Below are 23,477 nucleotides of genomic sequence, written 5' to 3' on the forward strand. Positions count from 1 at the left end.
CTCAACTATTTCTCACTGTATCTTGGACAAGTGGGGAGTATCACTGCATCACTTGGGACCAAATTCTGCTCTGACTTACTTTGGTATAACTCTCCTAAAGAGTCGGTCTCAAATTCTGTCACCCTTACTCAGAGTAGTACTTTACTCCATGAGAAATCCCCGTTGAAATCACTGGAACTACTCATGGAGTAAGGTATTACTGAACATGTGTAAGTGTAGTAGATCTATCTTTTTGCTATTTCTGTGAAAAGCTATTCTTTGTCTGTTCCCTTCAGTTGAGGAATCAGCACTTGGGGTAAAAATGGAAAAAGTCAATACAAGAAGAGCAGCCATTTGTGCTTCTTACCTAAACCATCAGCAGGGGTGTTGGGACAGAAAATCTTCAGGACTTTTCTCGGGTGTCGCACAGGGAGTGATGGGACCAGCCGAAGAGTCCCACCACCATTTTGCAATAGCTAGGCTGGCACTTCAGCTCTCTGTGTATGGAAGTGAGAGGAACAAAGCAGCAGCAGAGAACCGAACAAGAGGGTACGTATGTGTGGGATGCCAGGGCAGGCAAGCTGCAAAACATCCGAAGGAGTCTTAAGCACTGGCAGATGAGCAGGCAAATAGCAAAGGGAGGGAGTAGGTGAGGGAGAATTTTTGGAGTGGCAGCATCAGGGCTTTTTGGAAAGATGAATAACTTTTTATTTTGAAATTGTCCTCACTGTTACCTTATGGCCTCATCAGCCGTTATTAAAACAGTGAGTTGCAATGAGTTTTTCCTTCAGTGCTCACTTTTCTTGTTTCTCCTAATTTCTTACTGTTTCTTCATTTGGAGATGAAGGGAGGAGTGCATGGGAAGCCAGTGAAGATTTGAGATTAACACTTTTTGTTGGAAGATCAGCAAATTATCACGCCTGAGTTGTGTCTGTTCCCAACTCCCAACAAAATGTGCCCTAATGGTTAAAGCAGGAAGAAACAAGGCTGTGATTTCCTAGATCACATTGTTAGCTCTGGGGGTCAGTGGTCTGTGCCAAGGAGCTCAGTTCTCCACAAGTAGGTCCAGAAGTATTTTTTGTTTCTAGCTCTGGAAGGACTGTGCATTAGTCTTTGGGGAAAGGAAATATGGGAGTTAGGCTAAGGGTTGGATAAGTTTTTTGTGAAGCTTAAAAAGAAAGAGCACTAAATCCAGATCCCACTGAAGTTAATGGCAAAAGTCCCATTGCCCTGAATTCTCTTCTCCCTTATGTTAGGTAATAAAGCAAGTCCTCACTCACCTCTCCAGCACCCGAGTTCGTGCGGAGTTGGTATGGGGCACACAATTCTGTCAGAGACCAGACACCAATGCGTTGATCAACGGGCTCACACTATCCTTAGCTCTCAAAGCTTTAGATTAAGTGTGGCCCCTTTATTAGGGGTGAGCATCAATATTTATACACAGAAGTAAACAAAGTGATTAACAAAAGATAATGGTCATGCATAATCAATCAATATTTTACAGGAAAAGCAAGTTTAACAAGTAAATGCATAGAGATAAAGGCTAATGGCTACTTAATAAAGGGGGTGTCATGAGTAGTTTGCAGGTCAGTGCTTTGTTCGATAAAGGGTTCAGAAAGGATTATGCAGAGACGGCCAGTCTGGGTGTGTTTTGGCTCCCCAAAGTTCACCAAAAGTTTAGACCCAACATTCCTCCATTTGTAGCTTTGAGATAACTATTAATCAAAAAGCTACACCCTATTTCAAGATCTCAAGGGCTGCTTGGCAATTTCAGCCTGGGCCAATTCGAAGAGAGTAAGGCTTTTAGCTGAAGTGGGAAAAGAATAAACTGACTTACATGAGTTTATGAGGGAGGGGACACACTGAATACAGCAACACAGTATTATAAGGACTACTATGGCCCCAACAACACCCACCAAGAGGTTTTTAACCCACCCAAGTCCGGGCAGCCAATTCCATAAGGCTCCCCACCAATCATAAGGTGGCTGGCCAGAGGAGTAGTTTTTAGCCATTTCCCTTAGGTGTTTGGTACGTTGAAAAGTGTCAGAGTAGGTGTCATTTACAAAAACACAGCATTCTTCATTTATGAGGGCGCAAGTTCCTCCCTGGGCTGCTAACATCATATCTAAAGCCATTCTGTTTTGCAAAGCTAACTGGCGCAGCTGGGACATTTCCCCGGCCTGATTTTCAAATAGGGTTGCAGTTTCATTTGTCAAAGATTCTAATAGTCCCTGTAGGCGGATGATAGCACCCTTCAAGCTAGTGTGACCAGCCCACCGCTGCCAGGACAAACCATCACGGAGATTAATATCTCTGTCAGTTTCACGGATGTTACGAACGTGGGGAAAATGAGGGGGAGTGAGGGAGATGCGAGAAGGCGGTGCTAGCCATGCCAAATAACATGACCCTGCCCAATCAGGGGAGAGAAAATAATAAGCCTTGGGCCCGCACACCCAGTATGTTCCATATAATGCGTTTTGGGTATTCCATTTCTCAAAGTAGGAGGTAACCCACCACCCGTTGTACCACTGTTCCCCTGGTAACGCAGAGGGGTCGTTGTGTGAACTGCAGAGGCACAATTTGGTAGTGTTGTCCTCAAAGGGCAGTGTAGTACTGCTTGAGCAGTTGTAGAAGGCAATTGTGTATCCTTTAACAATTAGTTGGACACCCTCGAGATCTGAGCAGGGCTTTTTAAAAACTGACTCTGAAAACCTGCCCCTCCATGAAAAAGTTGAAAAGGTTGGATCGGGGTGAGGGATCCACATATGGGATAAGTGGGATGCGCAAGGCTTGAAGCCAAGATTTTTACTAAAGGCGGTGCCATTAAAATATATGTTGCATTTACTTGTTCCCACAAAAGTTGACCCTTTTTCTTTAACAAAACACAGTGATCCTGTTTGATTGGTTACCCTGAGATATTTGTTAATTGGCACTCCTGTTTTGTCCCATGTAAGATTGGGTTGGACTGGATCTTTTATTCTAGTCGGTGGCATCCAAGTCATATTAGCAGTGGTTAGGGGAATGGGTGTGAAGGGGAGTCCCTGTGCTGCATTTACTGGAAATTGAGTACATACCCAGCAATCACTTCTATTTCCTAAAATACGAGTTTTAACCTCGTGGGAATATCTAATAAAAGCATTATCTTCATAAGCAGAAAATAAACTAAAAAAGCATAAAAAAAACCATACAGTTGTCAGAATAAAGGGTCCTCTCATTTTTTTCGAGTCAATTTAAGTCTAATGTCTGAGAGAGGTAAGCTGGTCCACTGGTCGAAGGCAGTGTCCTCAGTGGTGACAAGAGCTGCTGGTCCGTCACTGTGGTCCACTACGGCTGGCTTGACGTGGGAGTGGTGGATCCAAGATTTGCGTCCTTCCAGGAACACTGCAGTCTGGGTTGTCAAAAGAACCTGGTGGGGTCCAGTAAACCTTGGCTGGAGGGTGTCGTCACGAACGAACTTTTTGGCCCAGACGAAGTCCCCTGGTTGGAACGGGTGGATTTGTTCCTCCAGCGGCACGGTCTGGGAAAACTGCGAGGCTTTCCAAAGGGTACGAAGGCGAGCCTGTAGGGAGAGAAACTGACACGCGGTCATATGATCCCCTCCCAATAGTGAAACATCAGCACGTGGTAGCGCCCCGCCTTTGAAAGGGGGGTGTCCATAGAGCAGTTCAAAGGGGGATAATCCCAATGCGCGGGTTGGGCGAGTACGAAGGTGAAACAGGACCAAGGGAAGTACCTGAGGCCACTTTAATCCTGTTTCCTGACAGTATTTAGCCAATGTAAACTTAAGTTCCCTATTCATACGCTCAACTTTCCCGCTAGACTGGGGGTGGTAGGGTGTATGAAAGGAGTGTGAAATGCCCAGTCCTTGTTCTAAACGGCCAAGGACATGACCAGTAAAGTGAGGTCCGCGATCTGAGTCGAGCACAAGAGGGATGCCAAAACGGGGTACAATATCTCTAAGGAGAATCTTCGCCACTGTGGCAGCAGTACAATTAGCAGTAGGAAAAGCTTCGACCCAGGAAGTCAGAGGGCAAACCAAAACAAGGAGGTGCTTTTTCCCAAAAGCCTTTGGCATATCTGCAAAGTCAATTTGAAGATGTTGAAATGGAGCAGCAGGCGGAGGTCTTCCACCCTTAATTTTGTTAAGAGGCGGAGCAGGTCCATTACGCTGACATGTGCTGCATGCTTTCACTATTGATAGGCAATAGGGTTGAATGCCTGGAGCATACCAAAAGCGAGCGATAGTGTCCACGAGGGCGTGCGTGCCGTAGTGACCCCCTTTATCATGGTGCCAGCGAACTGCCACGGGGTATGTGGAGCGAGGGAGGCAGGCTCGGCCATCTGGCATAAGCCAGGTCCCTTTGACCAGAGTGGCCCCGAGGCTTTCCCACGATTGTAGTTCAGCAGCGGGTACTGGTACGGGGTGCGGTGGAGTAAAGGAGGAGGTTGCAATAGCCAATGTGGGCATGGCTAAAGGTAAGGTGGCAGCCTTCTTGGCGGAGGCGTCAGCCAGGGCATTCCCACGGGTAACGGGGCTACTATCTTTAGTATGGGCCCGGCAGTGAACTACAGCCAGGACAGAGGGTTTTTGGAGGGCGTCCAAAAGCTTGTGGATGAGGGGGAGGTGCTGAATGGGTTTACCGGCAGCTGTCTGGAAACCTCGAAACTTCCAGAGGTGGATATGACAATGCACAACTCCAAAAGCATATTTGCTATCAGTAAAAATGGTAACGGTCTTACCAGCGGCCAACTGGCAAGCTCGGGCCAGGGCATAGAGTTCAGCGGCTTGGGCTCCCCAGTTGCCTGGCAGTGAGGCGGCCTCTTGAATGTCCCATTCAGAGGTGACAGCATAACCAGTGAAACGCTTGCCATCAACATAGAAGGAGCTTCCATCCGAGAAGAGGATGCAATCGGGGTTGTCCAGTGGCACGTCAAACAGGTTGTCTCTTATCTGTAAGATGCTGTAAACTACTTCCACACAGTCGTGCTGATCCTGGAGGACTGGCAGGTCAGGAAGCAAGGTAGCTGGATTAAGGGGTCCACACCTTTCAAAAATTAGGTTAGTGTCTTCTAAGAGTTCGGCCTCTAGCTGTTGCTGACGATGGGCCGAAAAGACTTGGGTTGTGCCCCTACGCAGAAGGGCTGACAAGGCATGAGAGGTCCAAACCGTGGTAAAATGACCCAGGGTTAGGCTCTTTGCCTTTGTGATCAGCAGGGCAGCTGCTGCCAGAGTCCGGGTGCAGGATGGGGTTCCCTGAGCGACAGGGTCGATTTGCTGAGAGTAAAAAGCAAGCGGGAAATGGTGGGGCCCGCTCAGCTGGGTAAGGACACCACTAGCAATTCCGCCCCTCTCGTGGACAAAAAGGTGAAAGGGTTTGCTGTAATTGGGGGGGCGGAGAGACATGGAGGAGGCCACACTGTCCTTCAGTAACTGAAAGGCTTGAATAGTGTCTGGGGACCACTGCAAAGGGTCAGGAGCAAGGTTAGCAGTGAGTCGGTGGAGCGGTTTGCTTAACTCCCCGCAGGACGGCAACCAGGGGCGACAGAAGCCAATTAATCCTAAGAAACCTCGAAGTTGTTTCTTGGTGTTCGGTAGAGGGCAGTTTTGAATAGTCTTTATGCGGGCTGGGTCCATCTGTCTTCCCTCTGGGGTTAACATGAAGCCCAGATATCGGACCTTCTGTGAGACCCACTGAATCTTTTTAGGGTCTACCTTGTGGCCTCTGGTGTGTAGGTATAATAAAAGTGCCTTACCATCGATGCGGAGGGCAGCTTCTTCGCGATTACCTAATAGGATGTCATCTACGTATAGGACCAGTGTGGATCCCTGCGGACTGGTGAAACCTTCCAAGTCGTGGCGGAGGCACTGGCTGAAAATCGTGGGGCTGTCTCTGTAGCCTTGAGGAAGTCGTTGCCAGACATAACTTTGTCCCTCCCAGGTGAAACCAAAGAGATACTGAGAGTCTGGGTGCACAGGAATGCTGAAAAAAGCTGATTTTAAGTCAATAACAGTGAACCACTCAGCATCCCAGGGGATTTGGCTGATGATAGTAGCTGGGTCAGGAACTACTGCATGAAGAGGGACCACATACTGATTAACAACTCGTAGATCCTGTACAAAGCGCCAACGAACAGGGTCTCCGTCCTTTTTAGGAGGCTTTTTGACAGGCAGTATAGGGGTGTTACAGGGAGTGCGCTGAGGGCGGACTAGCTTTTGTGCAATGAATCCCTCGATAATGGGGCGGATGCCCTCCCGGGCTTCCAGCGACAGGGGGTATTGAGGGACTGACGGGGGGGTTAAGGAAGGCTTCACCTGAATCCTTACGGGCTCTGCCGAAAGGAGCAGGCCAACATCAGTGTCAGAAATTCCCCAGAGGGTTGAAGGCAAGTCAGTGAGGTCAGGGGAGAGAGAGGGGGGTGTTTCCCAATTACCCTGAGTAGGGGCCGAATCTCCTAACACTGTCATCAATAATCCTACCCCTTCAGGAGTGCAGGTTAAAGTAGCCTCAAGCTTACAGAGTAAATCCCGGCCCATCAAAGGGATCGGACAAGCTGGGGAAAAAAGAAAACGGTGAGGAAAACATTTATCAGCATAAACAACATTCAAAGGCAAAGTGAGTTCCAGAGACTGTGGGTTGCCCTCCACCCCAGTCGCAGTTTTAACCTCAGAGGATAGCCAGGGAGAGGGGGCATGATTTAAAAGAGAGAAAGTAGCCCCAGTATCAATGAGGAAAGAGACAGGCAGTCCCTGGACTGAAAGGGTTAAACGAGGCTCTTTGCTGGGAGGGGAGAAAGTGAGAAAGGAGCCGGCTAAAGACATTAAGGAAATAAGACCATCACATTGTTTGCCTTCGCCCCCGGGGTACCGTCATTGAGGAGGCTGAGTTTGCTGCGGCTGCTGCTGTTTCCCGTAGTTGATCCAGGCCTGGGGAATGGGCTGAGCTGGTGGTGCAGGGGTGTATTCCTCACTTGTGTAAGCATCTGCGGATGCAACCAGACCCTCTGGGCGTCCCCAGGGGCATTCACGTTTAAAGTGACCGGGCTGTCCGCACTGAAAACAATTTCCTGATGGCTGGGGTCGCCAGGACCCTCTTCCCCGAGCACCCTGGAATCCCCTGCCACGGCCACGGCCTTTGCCTCGAACACCGCCGTGAAAAGCTAAAGCCATCAGCTTATATTCTTCCTTTTTCTCTTTCTTTTTACTACTTTCCCTTTCTTTCTCCCAGGCAAAATCAGCTACGTCCAACACTGAAGTGACTGACTCACCTCCCCAACCAGGGCGAAACTTTAAGAAGTAATCCCTTACAGGGGGCACCGACTGATTCACAAAAAATGAAATAAGAGTAGGGTGGTCTGCTTCTCTCTCAGGATCCATCTGAGTGAACATTCGGGCCCCCTCCAATAGCCTCGACCAGAACTTTCTGGGCGGCTCATCAGATTCCTGCCGAATCTGCATGAACTTAGCCTGATTAGGCGAGCGGCGAGCCATTTCCTTGAGTCTCTCTAACAATCGCTCTCGATCTGTTCGCAGCTGAGTCAGCCTTGGCTGAGTCCAGTCTAGGGGATTCCAGCCAGCGGCCAGATCCCGCCTATCCATCCAAGTATGATTAGCTGCATTGCTATCTCCCCATGTCCTTTCTGCCATCCACAATCTACTACGTTCCTCTCCGGTCAAAACTCTACTTAACAACTGATCCACATCCGTATAAGTAGGATTATAACTTAAAAACAATCTTTCTAGAAGTTCTATGATCTTTCGGGGATTTTCCCCAAAAGACCCTGACAACTGTCCCCACTCTTTCAAGTCCCATTCTAGCCATCCTTTATATTCCACAATATTAGCATGTTGTAACCGTCCATCATTGCCCATATAAGGTTGATCGTGCACCTGTAAAGGCATCTCTCTAACTATACTTTTATTACTCACAAGAGATTTGACGGGGACATCCTCTGGGCTATCCTCAGGGGGGGGGCATGCACCCTGCCGTACCTGCTTGGACATTAGCCTAGTAACCACTCCTCCCGAGGTTTGCCCCTCCATTTCCTCCTCATCCTTCTGCAGAAATTCCAATCTGGTATCCTGCAGATTCCCCTCTGCTACAAGGAGAGAGTTCCCCTGCGGAGGAATAGGGGCAGGTGCAGAGGGGACCAGCTGACGAGTCAAAACACGCCGTGGTCTACACCCTTCATCGAAATAACCTGGAGGGGGTTCACTCTCGGGAGAGTACCTGACTGCCATAATTTTTAAAGATTTCCACAGCTCTGCTGCTGTGTCCCAACAAAACCAGTAACATAACTGTCCCGGATGGTCTTTTTCGATCTGGCTCTTTACTCCTCTTAAGGCAGCCTGTTCGAAAGAGCCATACGAAGGCCACCTCATCTCCGGGTCGGCCAATACCGCGGTATACCCAGTCCAATTCCTTACACATAGTGTGTACAACTTCTTCCTAGACATTCCTGTCTGTACTGGGAGTTTCCCTTCGTTCCATAACTTATTTACAATCCCCAACGGACTCTCAAGAGGCACGCTAGTCCCTTGACCCATGGTGTCTGACAGGAGCCCTCCAACTGGCGTTTACCCTGCTGTCCAGTACACGACCCCTCAATATTGAATTGGCTGGGAGAAATCTCCTGTGGCGCCTTGCCAATTCATATATGAGTGGTCTGACCACTGGACAGAGGTACCGCACCAGAAGGAATCCCGGACGAGCCCCCAAATTGTTAGGTAATAAAGCAAGTCCTCACTCACCTCTCCAGCACCCGAGTTCGTGCGGAGTTGGTATGGGGCACACAATTCTGTCAGAGACCAGACACCAATGCGTTGATCAACGGGCTCACACTATCCTTAGCTCTCAAAGCTTTAGATTAAGTGTGGCCCCTTTATTAGGGGTGAGCATCAATATTTATACACAGAAGTAAACAAAGTGATTAACAAAAGATAATGGTCATGCATAATCAATCAATATTTTACAGGAAAAGCAAGTTTAACAAGTAAATGCATAGAGATAAAGGCTAATGGCTACTTAATAAAGGGGGTGTCATGAGTAGTTTGCAGGTCAGTGCTTTGTTCGATAAAGGGTTCAGAAAGGATTATGCAGAGACGGCCAGTCTGGGTGTGTTTTGGCTCCCCAAAGTTCACCAAAAGTTTAGACCCAACACTTACACAAGTTTTATACTAACTAGATCTTCACTGACTTAACTGTCGTTACTCCTGATTTTACACTGACTGGCAGATGTGAGAGGAGAATCACTGGCTTTCAGTATTTGGCCCAACGACCTAAAAGTTGAAGTAAAATGGTATTCATGGCAGTTTGCTGTTCATTTCAGCTCTACACAAAATTCTTTGATTCCTGGACCTGATTGCCTCAAATTAGAGACTCATGAAGCTTAATTAGTGAGTAACTTTTGCAGAGAATTAACCACACAATGACTTCTGTTGTTCTCATTGCTTTGATATATGCACTATGCATGGAATCCAAGAATACTTCAGGGATGATAATGAGACAGTGACATACCTCATTTACATGCAAAACTCAATTGCCCATCAAGTATTAATTGGGAAGCAATCAGGCAGCAGTTACATGGAAACAATGCCTCAAACTCATTGTATTTTAATTTATTTTTTGTTTGCATTGGGATTAGCGATGAGCAGCTATGTAGAGAAAAAGAATGTGATTGGATGTAGTTCACTCCTGATATCTGTGGAGCCCTAATCACACGTTCAGGCACAATAGCTGGATGGTTTAGATTCTGCCTTAGAATTTGAGCAGTCCCTGGTTCAAATTCCATATGAGTCCTTCAGGAGAACGAAGCCCATAGTACTTTTACATTTAAAATAAGATAAACATAACACAACACTAATAAGATCATGGATGATCGACTGGAAGACCTATTCTAATAGGTGTTTTCCCTTTCTAACATCTATGGTCTGCTATAGACTTCATTGTGTAGTCTACAACAGACTACTGACTAAACCTGGGGCACCTCAGATTCTTTAACTTGTAGCTCTTATTGGGCTTCTTTGAACTGAACTTCCAAATTTTCCCCTTCCCCAGTCACTGCTCACAATGTGAATCAACAAGGCCCAAATAGCTCTCAGAAATCTCCCCTCACTACTATCCTGCCATCACTCTTTTTAAGTCTCTTTTACACTGCTAACATGGTGTAAAGGGGCCTTAGTGCAAATGAAAACCAGGTCCTAAGAATCTTGACCTTGAAGGTGTATCTCCTACACAGTGATGATAGAACAACCTATGTACAGGTGCTTATGAGATTATTCCTTTTTTATTAGTCACAGATCTACAGGCTTGACAATGCATCTCTGTCAGCCTTTCAAAGCTCTGGTTCTGGCCATGGCGTTGATGATGGCATCAGGTGTAGATATAAATAAACATGAAGAGAACATGAATTCATGCCCAGTCATTCAATGCTGTGCTCCTGGAACCAATGGTTTACCAGGCAGAGATGGAAGAGATGGGAAAGAGGGTCCCAAAGGAGAAAAGGGAGACCAAGGTAAAGTGCTGTAATCATTTACCAAGATTATATCTGTGATCCATCTGTCAGTCCCCTTGGCGCTATCATCCTTTGTCTTCTGCCTTCCCTGGGTCCTTCTCGGATTCTGTCTCTCTCTTAGAACTTTAAAAGTGCTCTCTCTCCTCTGGCTGCTTTTAAATATGCTCTTATGCCCCGTCATGAGAAAAAAATCATCCATCAATTTCACTTTCCCCTCTAGCTTTGGCAGAAGCCCTGCAGGCTGTTTCACACAGGCAGACCCTTGTGCCCAGTCAGAGCCTCATTAACTTTTACTCGGTGCTCTACAGATATGGGGATCTGCTTGCACACGGCAGCTTGCAGGATTAGGGCCCATGTTTAAAAGCACTGTAATACATTTATAATGATATTCCATGTATATGTGATTTCTCATAAGAATAGTTGATTAGCAGTTATTCTCACAGAATCACAGATGTTAAAGCTCATTTGTAGATCTCACAGCAAGTTTGTTTCCTAAAGTGAATTATTGAATGCTTTGTCCTGTCCAATTTTGAATATCCCAGTAGAGCTGGTTGGGAATATTTTTTGCTAACTGCTTTCTTTTTAACCAAACACTAGGAGCAAGACTGAGGGGTTTGCAGGGTTTCCCTGGAAAGGCAGGACCTCAGGGAACAAAAGGAGATCAAGGACCACAGGGTGAAAAAGGACAAAAAGGAGAAAGTGCAAGTGATAAGTCGACTTTCTCTGACTCGGGTATTTTGGTCAATATCTGTTGTCACATTTTGCATGGAGAAATTTGGTAGGCTCATGGGAATGTCCTGTATTTCTTTTCATCACTATTTGGGGGTGAAGAGCTCTCCAAAAGCTTTGGGGAGAATAAATGGTCAATATCTGTTGTCACATTTTGCATGGAGAAATTTGGTAGGCACATGGGAATGTCCTGTATTTCTTTTCATCACTATTTGGGGGTGAAGAGCTCTCCAAAAGCTTTGGGGAGAATAAATGGTAATTAACGTGTCACAACTATTGTATAGGAGAACAGGGGACAAACCCAAGCAATATGGAAATATTCCCTGAAATGTGAATGACATGACTCACCTTTGCCTACAGATTAAATGCTAGGGGATGTGTTATTTTTATCTCTTCCTCTTTTAAGATAATGGATTTTTTTTTTCCCTTTTGCTCCTCTTCCCAATCATTGTTCTCTTTGCTTTCCGTCTTTGGGTGGAACACGTTTTGTTACTCTGTAGAAGCACACTTTAAAAAAATATTCTAACTGGAAAAAAATTAATTCCTAGAGCTATCCCCACACACAGATGACTGACTCTGATTAAGTGGAAGTGCTGACCAGTGACAGAGAGAAGATCCCCATCTGACCAGTACCCAGTTTGAAATTATGTTTGAGTTCCCAGTTAAGAAAGCAAAAATGACATTTTTAGAACTGGCTGAAATTTTTCATCCACAATTTTTTTTCAAAAACAAATGTTGATTTAGGTCAACCAAAATATTTTGCAAATCTGTGTCAATTTCACTCAATTATTTTGGTTGGGAAAAACAAATTCTGAAATGTTTTGTTTTGACACTTTTTAAATGAAAGTTCAGGGTTTTTTTTCAAAATTATTTTTTGTTTCGAATTTTCCTTCAATTTCAGTACAAATGTTAAAACTCAAAATCAAAAGAATACATTTTTCACAAAATGTGGAGGTTGTTTATTTATCTGTTTTTTATTTTTGTTGTTGTTGTTCTTGTTGTTTAATTGCAAAACTGCCAGTGAACCAAAAAATCAGTTATCACTCAGCTGTAGTCATGTTGTGAATATTTTTGGAGCTAGCGACCCCTGGTTAGGGCATCATGCAGCCCACCCATATGGTAGCAGCTAGGCAACTGGCCAGTCAAAGGCAATGATTGTATGGTAATTTTGAAATGATTTATTACATGACTCCCCAACTGTTTTTCTTAGCATTTGATGCTCTTCAAAGACAAGTAACTGCTTTGGAAAAGAACATCCAGACTCTTCAAGCTGACATTAGCAGACCCCAAAAGTATGAGATATGTTTAAATGATTGTATTTTTGGGGTGGCGAGAGGGAGGGAGGAATCTTTGCAAGTAAAGGGGTGACAATAGCAGCTTAAACACTGTATAGCCTTTTCCCACACACTGCCTCTAACAAATGAGCTTCAATCCAAGCCTGCCTTGACAGTGTAGATTCCTCCCAGTCGCAGCCATGCCAACATCCAGTTATCACTAAGCCATGCCTAGTTATTGTGCAAGGGCTTTGTTACATGGGCAAATGCAATTTTCCCAAGAGTTTTCTCTGTGCTAATGTCTGCACTACTACTGGCTCAGTTGCACTGGTGGTAGCAGTGATGGGAGCACTAATGCACAGAGTCCTAGACATCATTGCCATAGGGACATCCAGGATGAAAGAGCTCAGCTGGTTGTTGAGAGTGGGTTGTCTTCATCTACTCTAAGCAGGCTTAGATGACACAGTGAATAAAGTATAAGTTCCCTGTCTTCGATAACTCTTCCACCATATATGCCCAAGGTGAATTTTCTCTCATTTTAGTGCAACAGTGGGAAATGCTACCATGTATTCATCTCCCTTTCTCTGTAGTACAATTTTATAACATGGTTTTTAGGTCAAAAAATCTCCATTCATATTTGTCCTGGAAATCATTCAAGAAACCAGCTAGCTACTGTTCTGTTTCCAAATAGTTGCTGCTAGCACAGTTTCATCTATTATGTTGGCAGAAGTCATATTATTTGTATAAGCGTCATTTGTTACTTACAAAGTGCAATTAATGTGCCTAGTGTTTTGTGAGTAAATTCTTACAGAGAGGTTAACTTCCCCCATAACGCATGTACAATTTTCATTTTAATGATCTCTTTTTTTTCTAGTTTTTTCTTTCCGGTGGGTCAAGAGTGTTGGTAAGAAAACATTTATGTTAACGGGTACAAAAGATTCTTTTGAAAATGGAAAATCCCTGTTCACAAAAGCTGGAGGTGCACTCGCCTGTCCACACAATCGTGCTGAGAACACAGCCTTGCAAGAAATTTTGAAAGATTCAGAACAAGCATATTTAGGGATGTCTGATGTGCAAACTGAAGGCAAATTTCTGTATCTGAATGGAGGACCTGTAACTTACACAAACTGGGAAACAGGAGAACCAAACAATAACAAGAACGAAGACTCTGTTTCAATGTATAGCAATGGAAAGTGGAATGACATAGATTGTTCAAATTCAGAAATATTAATTATTTGTGAATTTTAATCTTTTCTCATGGTACATTAGTTATGTCACATTCCAAAGTCCATTTCAAGCACTGGAAATGCTCCAATTTACTTACTTGGTAGAGCTGAATAAATAATGGATTTTTCAGTTCAGTGACCAAACTGAAAAATCTGGGCTGGGGGGAGAGTTAAATTCAAACTGACTCCAATTATTTTTAAAAGATTTTCCGTCTCATTGTAAAACTTGAAAAAAATTCATTTAGCATTGACCGGAATGTTTTGGTGAACTCGCAATACATTTTTTTGAAGTTATTCATTTGAATTTGATTGTTTTCAGGTACTTTTCAATGGCTCAGATTTGAATTTGAACTGCTGTTTTTAAACAAAATGTCAAAACATTTCAACATGGTCAAAATGAAAATGTTTCAACTTTTTAAAAAATCATTTTTTACTGTTTGTCAAATTTGACCCAAATTCTCAAATAGTTTTGGATCACTGATATTTTTGACAAAAAAAATCTATTTGCTGGAATTCACCCAGATCTACTAATAGACTAAGGGCCCCAGAGTTTAATTCAGGAATCAAGGAGTTTAATATCTAGGGAGTTTAATATCTAATCGCAAGGGTATTTAGAGTGCAAGAGAACCAGAGCTGCAGGTCATAAGGATCATAAGGGTCACCCAGGTCACAGGTGACAAAGGGCTGCAAAGGTGATAACATTTCCAGTGTCTGGCATGAGCAAAGTATATTGAAAAGCTGGGAAGAGTTTTTAATAGGTGTCATCATTTTTTTCTTGTTCAAATAATATGCCATCTAGGGACAACCCCCTGTATACACCGCTACCTTGATATAATGCCACCCGATATAACACTAATTTGGATATAACGTGGTAAAGCAGTACTCCGGGGGGAGGGTGGGGCTGTGCACTCCGGTGGATCAAAGCAAGTTCAATATAACACGGTTTCACCTATAACGCGGTAAGATTTTTGGGCACCCAAGGACAGCGTTATATCAAGGTAGAGGTGTAGTTATTTATTCTCTCTCATGCTTCTGTACTAAGCTGAAGCATTGTTATCTCCTGGGTACCCTGCACTGGAAGAAGTGCTTCTTTCTCTGTCGATGGTTACTGGTTCAGATGACCATGTACCAAAGCAGCCATTCAAATATCTAGGGAGTGACTTTGCAGTATTGCTTGTTTTGTAGTCAGGCAGAAAGGACTCTTCTGTCCCCACACAATCTAGAAACAGTCACAGTTAGTTCTGAACAGCTCTGTGCACACAGGATGTTCCCCTAAAGAGAGCACTGAGTAACCAAAAATAGAGCTTCTTGACAGTTGTTTTCTTCTTGTCATAGGGAGATTCAGCCTAGAATTCCCTAATGAAAATGTAAAGATAATTGTTCATTCAATAGGAATTAAGTTGCATTTAATGTAATAGCACTATTGCTAATGAGTTCAGATGGCTGGTTGATGTACCTTCTTTGGGGTTCCTATGTAATTAATCATGAGAAAAGCATTTGATAATGAACCAGCATCCTGTGGTTCTTCTCTCTAGGAACAATCATAGTTCTCAGCTTAGAGTTAAAGTACAAGCTTGGAGCACTCTTACTACATCATGTTATTGGTACATTCTTGTCCCTTTTTGTATATAAATAACCAGGGCTGCCCAGAGGATTCAAGGGGCCTGGGGCAAAGCAATTTCGGAGGCCCATTCCATAAAAAAAAATAACAGTACTATACAATGCTATATTCTCGTGGGGGCCCCTGTGGGGCCCGGCACAAATTGCCCCACTTGCTCTGTATCCACAGCGTCCCTGGGAAAAATAAACCTTCTGCATCTCGGCACAAACCCAGGCTTGAGAAAACTTCTTTACAAGGTATCACTGGTTCTCAGCATCAGCTAGTGCTAAAAGGCACTAAAGCTCATTAAAAGGGTTGGACAAATATTTTCCGTCAAAACTTTTTCTGGATCGAAAACTAGAGGTTTTTAAAAAGCAGAAAAAAATCATGGACAATGTCTGCTTTCCTTCAATATTTGTTGTGGTTTTTTTAATTGAAAAGCTGAAATAAGTCTGCCAAAACCTGAATATGGTTTGGGGTTTCAGAAGTGTGTGGCCAAATATTTGCTGCTTGCTGTGTTTGATTGTTTAAAGAAACAATAAAAAAAATCTGCTTAAAAAAACTTTTGAACCACCTCAGTTTGTGACCAAACGCCTGAGCCCATCCAGTCAGAGATTTTTCCAGGTTTCTGATCCTCCGCTGGCTTCCTTGTCTCATATCTGTCTCCATAACTTTGGGTTCATTTAGATTAGAACATAAGAACAGCCATACTGGGTCAAACCAAAGGTCCATCCAGCCAGTATCCTGTCTACCTACAATGGCCAACAACAAGTGCCCCAGAGGGAGTAAACCTAACAGGTAATGATCAAATGATCTCTCTCCTGCCATCCATCTCCACCCTCTGACAAACATAGGCTAGGGACACCATTCTTTACCCATCCTGTTTAATAGCCATTAATGGACTTAATCTCCATGCATTTATCTGTTTCCTAGAAACTGGCTCCATGGGGTCCCTTACAAACTGGAGACGGTTACTGTGGGTTTGTCTTTAGTACAGCTTATGTACATACTCCACGAACTGAGCATTTGAGCTTGTTCCAGAATCTGGGATGAGCCTACGTTATGAAAACTGAAATGCTCAAAATAGCACATGCATGTGCATAGACACAGGGTACTAAAATTAAATTAACCCAGGGGTTCTCAAACAGGGGGTCACAATATTATTACTGGGGGTCGTGAGCTGTCAGCCTCCACCTCAAACCCCACTTTGCCTGAAACATTTATAATAGTGTTAAATATATAAAAAAGTGTTTTTAATTTATAAGGGGGGTGCGTGTCGCACTCAGAGGTTTGCTATATGAAAGGGGTCACCAGTATAAAAGTTTGAGAACTACTGAATTAACCCCTTTGAAGCCTCAGGGGATGCAGGGGAGAGGGGTCTCCCTTGGTAGGGTTGGGAAGGATATTGCTCTTCTCATGTGATCCCTCCCTCAGTGGCTAATTTTAAATAAAGCTACCCTCCCCTGACATGAATCTCCCTATGGCACAGAAATTAAAATATAGACTATAATTTGGCATTTGAGAAGTGAAAGGGATGGAAGCCCTAATGGAAAAGCTAACAGCTTGGCTCCTCTGCACGCCTCAAACTGCTGAATGAGCTTTAGGGTAGGGAAGGCTGTGCCTCCCAAACAGCCTGGCCCTGCCTCCTATCTGATCCCCACCCACTTCCTGCCCCCCAACTGCCCTCCTCAGAATCCCCGACCCATCCTGCTTCTTGTCCCCTCACCGTCCCCCAGAGACCCCACCCCCAACCACTACCCTGGGACCCCACCCCTGCTCCCTGTCCTCTGACTGCCCTGACCCCTATCCATTCCCCCCTGAGTCCTGACAGACCCTCGGAATGCTCACAATCCAACCTCCCCCATTCCCTATCCCCTGATGCCCCCCCAACCTCTGCCCCCTCCCTATCCCCAGGACTCCCTGCCCCTTAGCCAACCCCCCCAGGCCCCTCCCCCACCCAGAGCCTCAGTGCATCCAGGAGCTTCCCTCGACAGCTGCAGTGTGGCTCCAGTGGAGCCCCTGAGCTCTGCCCCGCTCAGCACCACGTGGTAAGAGGAGCTCTACGCCGAGCAGAGGGAGCTCAGGCCCCGCTGGAGTTTGCAGCCCCGCCCCCCTTACCAAGCAGCTCTGAGCGGGGTGGAGCTCAGGGACCCCACTGGAGCCACGCTGCCGCTGTCGAGCAAAGTTCTTGGATGCGCTGCTACGTACTATAAAAGAGATCTGGTCAAAAGACGAATACACCTCTACCTCGATATAATGCTGTCCTTGGGAGCCAAAAAATCTTACCATGTTATAGGTGAAACCGTGTAATATTGAACTTACTTTGATTCACCGGAGTGCACAGCCCCCCCCCCTCCTGCCCCCAGAGCAATGCTTTACCACGTTACAATACGAATTCGGATATATCAGGTGGCATATATCAAGATAGTGGTGTATAACATTAAAATATATTTAAATGTGTCCTATGTGTAATCAAAATTACAATCCAAGAGGAAGATGCTTTTCTGACAATCTAGTTTGACACACACATAAAATGCAGCTCACCATTTGAATGCAGCTGAAGGCAAGAGACTCTCAATGTTGTTACACTACATCCAAGGGCTTGACTCCCTTATAATCTCTCGAAATTGGCCTAGATGTGATTTAAGTGACTCGGAGGCTATTACTGGCCTTCTGCATAGGGGAAACTTTCACCCAGTATGCACTGTGAGGAGGTGACCACACCCTTTGCTGGATTAGACAGAGAAAGTTAATTCCCTGCAAAGGGAGCCAAGCATAGACTTTCTCAAACTTGCTAGGTTTGGTAATTAAGGAAAGAGTTTCCTTAATTAGTTTCTGGGCATGAAGACCAACCAACATTTGGTCTTGAGCAGGAAAAAGCAGGAATTGTCCAGTTCTTCCTCTCCCCAGCCTGAGGAGACATCAGAGCTGAGCAGGTCTCAGGACTGAGACACAACAGGGGGCTGGAATGAGGACTACTGCTGTCCTGTCAGAGGACTGTACCATTGGACTGAGTCTCACACCTATGACTGTTTTTCTTTACTTTATTTGTCTTAGAAGCAGACAAGACAACCTGTGTGGGAAGAATGAAGCGGATGTTTGAAACTGAAGCAGATGACTGCTTTATTAGTTGGAGTCTTCGGGACATAGCATGTAGTTAGATGGAGAGCTCTCCTACATATCAGTAGTGCCCCCTTGTCATAAACAGATAGCTAAGGGTTAATGTCTCTTTCACCTGGAAAGGAGTAACCTGAAACACCAGACCAGAGGACCAGTCAGGAAACAAGACTTTTTCAAATCTGGGTGGAGGGAAGTTTGTGTCTGAGTTCTTTGTTCTTTGTCTTGTGTCTGTCCCTCTCGGCTATGAGAAATGATTTTTTCTGTCTCCTGGCTTTCTAATCTTCTGTTTCCAAGTTGTGAGTACAAAGAGATAAGACAGTGGTTTATACTGGTTTTTTTTGTATTTACATGTGTGTAGTTGCTGGAGTGTTTGAATTGTATTCTTTTTGAATAAGGCTGTTTATTCATTTTTCTTTTAAGCAATTGACCCTGTATTTGTCACCTTAATACAGAGAGACCGTTTTTATGTACTTTTTCTTTCTTTTTATATAAAGTTTTCTTTTTAAGACCTGCTGGAGTTTTTCTTTAGTGGGGGACTCCAGGGAATTGAGTCTGTAGCTCACCAGGGGAATTGGTGGGAGGAAGAAGTCAGGGGGAAAAGAAAATCTCTGTATGTTAGATTTACTAAGCCTGACTTTGCATGCCCTCTGGGTAAGGGGGAAGAGAGATTAGATATCTCGGTACCTATTTCCAGGACTGGAAATAGAGAGGGTGGAGTCCCTCTGTTTAGATTCACGGAGCTTGCTTCTGTGTATCTCTCCAGGAACCCAGGGAGGGAACACCTGGAAGGGAGAAGGGAAGGGAAATGGTTTATTCCCCTTTGTTGTGAGGCCATGGCTACACTTACAGTTTTGCAGCGCTGGTAGTTACAGCTGCGTTAGTACAGCTGTGTAGGGCCAGAGCTGCAGTGTGGCCACACTGACAGCTACCAGTGTGGCCACATTTGCAGCATTTGCAGCGCTGTAGCTGCAACGTGCTTTTCAAAAGAGGGGGGTGGGGTGGAATATGACAGGGAGCGTGGAGGAGACAGAGAGAATGAATTTTTGGAGCTGACACTGTTCTCAGCTCCCTGCCTTGCAAGTTCTAAGGACTGGAAGACAGACAGTGCCTACCTTCAATCATTTTAAAAGTTCTGATTCCTTCCCCCACCCCTCTCTCATTCACTGAATGCAAATTATGCACTCCTAAATAGCTGTCAGACCAGATAAGCATCTGCTCAACACGGACTTCCCCCTCCCCGTCTGCCATGTGAGCGTGCTGTTTCTCTCTTCAAGCAAACAGCTGTGAACATTCCAAAGTAATTCCCCTGCCTGCCTCCGCTCAATCAGCAAACAGGAGCTGTGTTTGTTTTTTAAATAAGCAGTTTGGCTGAACTCCGAGCTCCCCCTTTCTTCCGGTTTGTTGTGGACAGGAATTCTGGGATACCTCCTTATACCCCGGAGGTCAATAAAAGCGCTGGTGGGGTCCACACTTGCTGACCAGCGCTGGATCACCAGCGCTGGAATCGCTACACCCGAGGCTCGACCGGGTGTACAGCCAGCGCTGCAACCAGGGAGTTGCAGCCCTGGCCGTGCTTTGCAAGTGTGGCCACATCCTAAGTTGCAGCGCTGTAACCCCCTCACCAGCGCTGCAACTCTCTAGTGCAGCCATGGCCTGAGACTCAAGGAATTTGGGTCTTGGGGTCCCCAGGGAAGGTTTTTGGGGGGACTAGAGTGCCCCAAAACAGTCTAATTTTTTGGGTGGTGGCAGCTTTACTAGGTCCAAGCTGGTAACTAAGCTTGGAGGTTTTCATGCTAACCCCCATATTTTGGACGCTAAGGTCCAAATCTGGGAATATGTTATGACACTCCTCCACAATCAAAACGGAAAGGACTCTTTCTGAAGCCCAGCACTGTGTTTGACTGGTGCAGTTTTCTGTTTGGACTTGTATACCCTGGAAGGGGAATACTTTTTAGTTTGGCCAGAGAGCGAACGGCCCTACCAGCAAAAGAAGGCAGCAGGAGGACACTGAGTAGCTCCTGCTGACTAAGGGGTAAGACAGCCCCAAACAGCACAAAATGCTATTCTTATCTCTTAACAGAGCTTACTGTACAACAGTTCTGAAAGCACAGCTGAGATACATTGTTAGACTAGCAACAGACACTGAAAATCACTAGCACCATTCGCTACTCTGAAGACATTCATATGGCACCTAATACATTCCTTTCCCTTTCAAAGAGTAAACTCCAATGCCGCAAACACAGCCAGATTTAGGTCCTGATTCTCCAAAGTGTCGATCACCTGTAATTCCAACTGAAATCAGTGGGAGATATGGGTGCTCACCAACTCAGAAAATCAAGCTCTAGGGCTCCTACTCAGGAAAGTACTTACGAATACGCTTAACTTTAAGCAAATGTTTCAGTCTTTTGCTGAATCAGGGTCATAGCCTAACAAACAGAAATAGTCCCACTGACTTCCCTCATCCTTTCAATGGGACTATTCCAATCACTTGGTAGTAAGTTTTTATAAGACTCAGACCTTAATTTTTCACCCATCTTCAGGCAAAATCCTCTAGTAAAATCCTCCTGGGAATCTGGATCCACGCACTTGAACAAATGCAAACTCATGCCAACTATCTTCACTCCACTCCTGTTGCACTCTTAGCAGTAGGTGGCATTGTAACACATAACGTGTATGCAAAATGTTGTAAGAACTCTTTGTTCCAAACCAGTCAGCCAGAAAGGAAGTACCCAACTACACCTTTCTCTTGGGGAAGGAATTTAAATATGACTTTTCTTCTCATTCATTCTGCTGACAGCCAGATAATCAACACTTTGGAAGCCTGAGGGTTTGTCAACCTCTCAAAATATAGAAGTGTTTTGAGTTACAAAGCTAGTTGAAATTCACAAAGCCCTCCCTTCTCAAAAGCAGTATTGCTAACCCCAAGCATTCAAAAATCATGAGTCAAGAACCAAAAACTCATTAGATTAGCTTTAAAATCATAAATTATTGTTTTTTTAAAGATGTTTAGGGTTCTCTTTATTTGCCTTCTGCATTATGAGCCTTTAAATTTAATATTTTCAACCTTTCCTCTGCAACCATGAGGGCTAGAAACCTTTCTCTAAGTCTTAAATAGTAATCTGGGGCTTTAGGAAAAACTTGAAATAGCATGAGGCTCAGCCATAGTGCATAGTATAACCCTCACTTTTTCAAGGATGAGACAACTGGAAAAGTGAAGGACACCTGTATTCCCAGCTAAAGTGATTTCTGTGTTACACTTAAGGGGCAGAATCATCACCCAAAAGCACAAGCTGACCCTTGTCAGTTGACTTGTATGTGAAATAGGTCATGTTAGAGTTACACTAAGATAAGTATGTATATCTGTCCAGTTTGATAGATAGACATGTTTGTATGCTATTCACCTAATACTGGTTTTTATAATATGCACTGCATACAGATCTCTCCACTCTGGGCCTTTTGGTATGTTCTGTAGACTAGAATAGAATGTGAAATAATACTACGTTTCCTCACTGCAAACACTGGATCTGAAAAACAGAGGCAGAGAGGGCATGAAAGAAAGAGAAAGACAAATAATGAAACTATGAATTATTGCTTAAAAATTTTGGTTGTCTCAGGGAAACAAAAAAGACTCTAAAGCAGCAAATATAAAGTTGTTGAAAATTTTGAGCAGATTCTCTCTTAGCAGTATCCTTCAACTTCCACCCAAGTCTAAATCCACTACTCTGTAGCAATCCTATCCTCTTCCATGATACAGTAGCAGCCATTGTGGCATTAATTTTACATCTTCTTTATTATTATGACTAGTGACATCTTTTTTTGCACAGACCAGGCCATAAGGAGCCACATTACAGCAGTAGAAAGGTAATTATTGGTACTGGAGAAGGATATACATTTTCTAGAGCATACGCAAATCTGCATTATATTTTCCTTGTCATCATTGCTAACACATCTTGGTAATTCTCAAGTGAAATGTGTTCCTTTTCTTCATTAATTGATGTCCTGCAGCTATGAAAACTAGGGCTTTTAAAAGTTTTTTGTGTGAGTTTTTAGTTAATATTTATGATATGAAAATGCAGGAAAGACTTCAGTCCCTAAAAGACAGGCCTCAGATATTTATGTCAGGAAAGAGACATTCTACTGGATACGAAGAATCCTTTTGTTCTCCCGGCTACAGGGTTCATAGAGTAATTTGATCTCTCATCTGAGACTGACTTCAGAGCATTGTGGTGGGTTCGCTTGGAGTTTAGCAAAGACAATCCACATATTATATATCCAATAGGCTATTTGTCAGCCATTAGATAGCACCAACTTTCAGTTACTGATCAGCGCTATATTTGGACAGGTATCTTGCAGAGAATGTGAATGATTCCATCTCCCCTGGCCAAACATCTGAACTATCCAGTTTCCCACAATGAGCATCAAAGATAATCTAAAATATGCCACACACAAGTGAAAAACATGAGAAATCCATTTGTGTGGGCAAAAGACTCATACCTGCGAAAGATAGGAGCCATCTTATCTCTTGAGGTATTTGCCTATAAGATGTCTCTCTTTTTTTAAATCCATACTTTTTTAAAAAAGATCTTGATTTGAAATTCTATAAGTGAAGGAGCAAAAAACGTAAATCAGTGTTTCTCAAACGGAGGTCGCCACTTGTTTAGGGAAAGCCCCTGGCAGGTCAGGCCAGAGCTGCTCCAGGCCAATGGGGCCTGCTGGAAGTGGCACAGGCCAAGCGACATACTGGCCGCCACTTCTAGCAGCTCCCATTGGCCTTCAGCAGCAAACCGCGGCCAGTGGGAGCCGCGATCAGCCGGACCTGTGGACAGCACAGGTAAACAAACAGGCCCGGCCCACCAAGGACTTTCCCTACACAAGCAGAGACCACTGTTTGAGAAACACTGCCGTAAATAGAGTGATAATTTCAGAATTCCCTGCTTACCATCCATTCCTTGAAATGAATCTACATTCTCAATTATTTTTAACCCAATAAAAATGTTATAAATTTTGTGATTTGGAATAATTAGGGAACAGCAAATG

General features: G+C 44.4%; 1 protein-coding gene across 1 annotated transcript; it reads left to right on the plus strand.

Moving 5' to 3' along the window:
• The first annotated feature begins 10,236 nt into the window (after positions 1 to 10,236).
• On the plus strand, positions 10,237 to 13,987 carry LOC127054465 (mannose-binding protein-like). The gene is made up of 4 exons (XM_050960681.1): positions 10,237 to 10,491; positions 11,089 to 11,196; positions 12,431 to 12,523; positions 13,369 to 13,987. Exons 1-4 carry the CDS (start codon positions 10,293 to 10,295, stop codon positions 13,740 to 13,742), a joined length of 774 nt encoding a protein of 257 aa, XP_050816638.1. The 5' UTR covers positions 10,237 to 10,292; the 3' UTR covers positions 13,743 to 13,987.
• The last annotated feature ends 9,490 nt before the right edge of the window (positions 13,988 to 23,477 follow it).

The sequence above is a fragment of the Gopherus flavomarginatus genome, chromosome 6 (genome assembly GCF_025201925.1).
Source record: "Gopherus flavomarginatus isolate rGopFla2 chromosome 6, rGopFla2.mat.asm, whole genome shotgun sequence".
Lineage (NCBI taxonomy): Eukaryota > Metazoa > Chordata > Testudines > Testudinidae > Gopherus > Gopherus flavomarginatus.

What these genes read in the sequence shown, in the direction of transcription:
- LOC127054465 (XM_050960681.1), top strand. Translation starts at nt 10,293, where the DNA reads ATGCATCTCTGTCAGCCTTTCAAAGCTCTGGTTCTGGCCATGGCGTTG. An exon ending in AGGAGAAAAGGGAGACCAAG is followed by an intron (nt 10,492 to 11,088) that starts GTAAAGTGCTGT and finishes ACCAAACACTAG; the next exon opens with GAGCAAGACTGAGGGGTTTG. An exon ending in ACCCCAAAAGTATGAGATAT is followed by an intron (nt 12,524 to 13,368) that starts GTTTAAATGATT and finishes TTTTTTTTCTAG; the next exon opens with TTTTTTCTTTCCGGTGGGTC.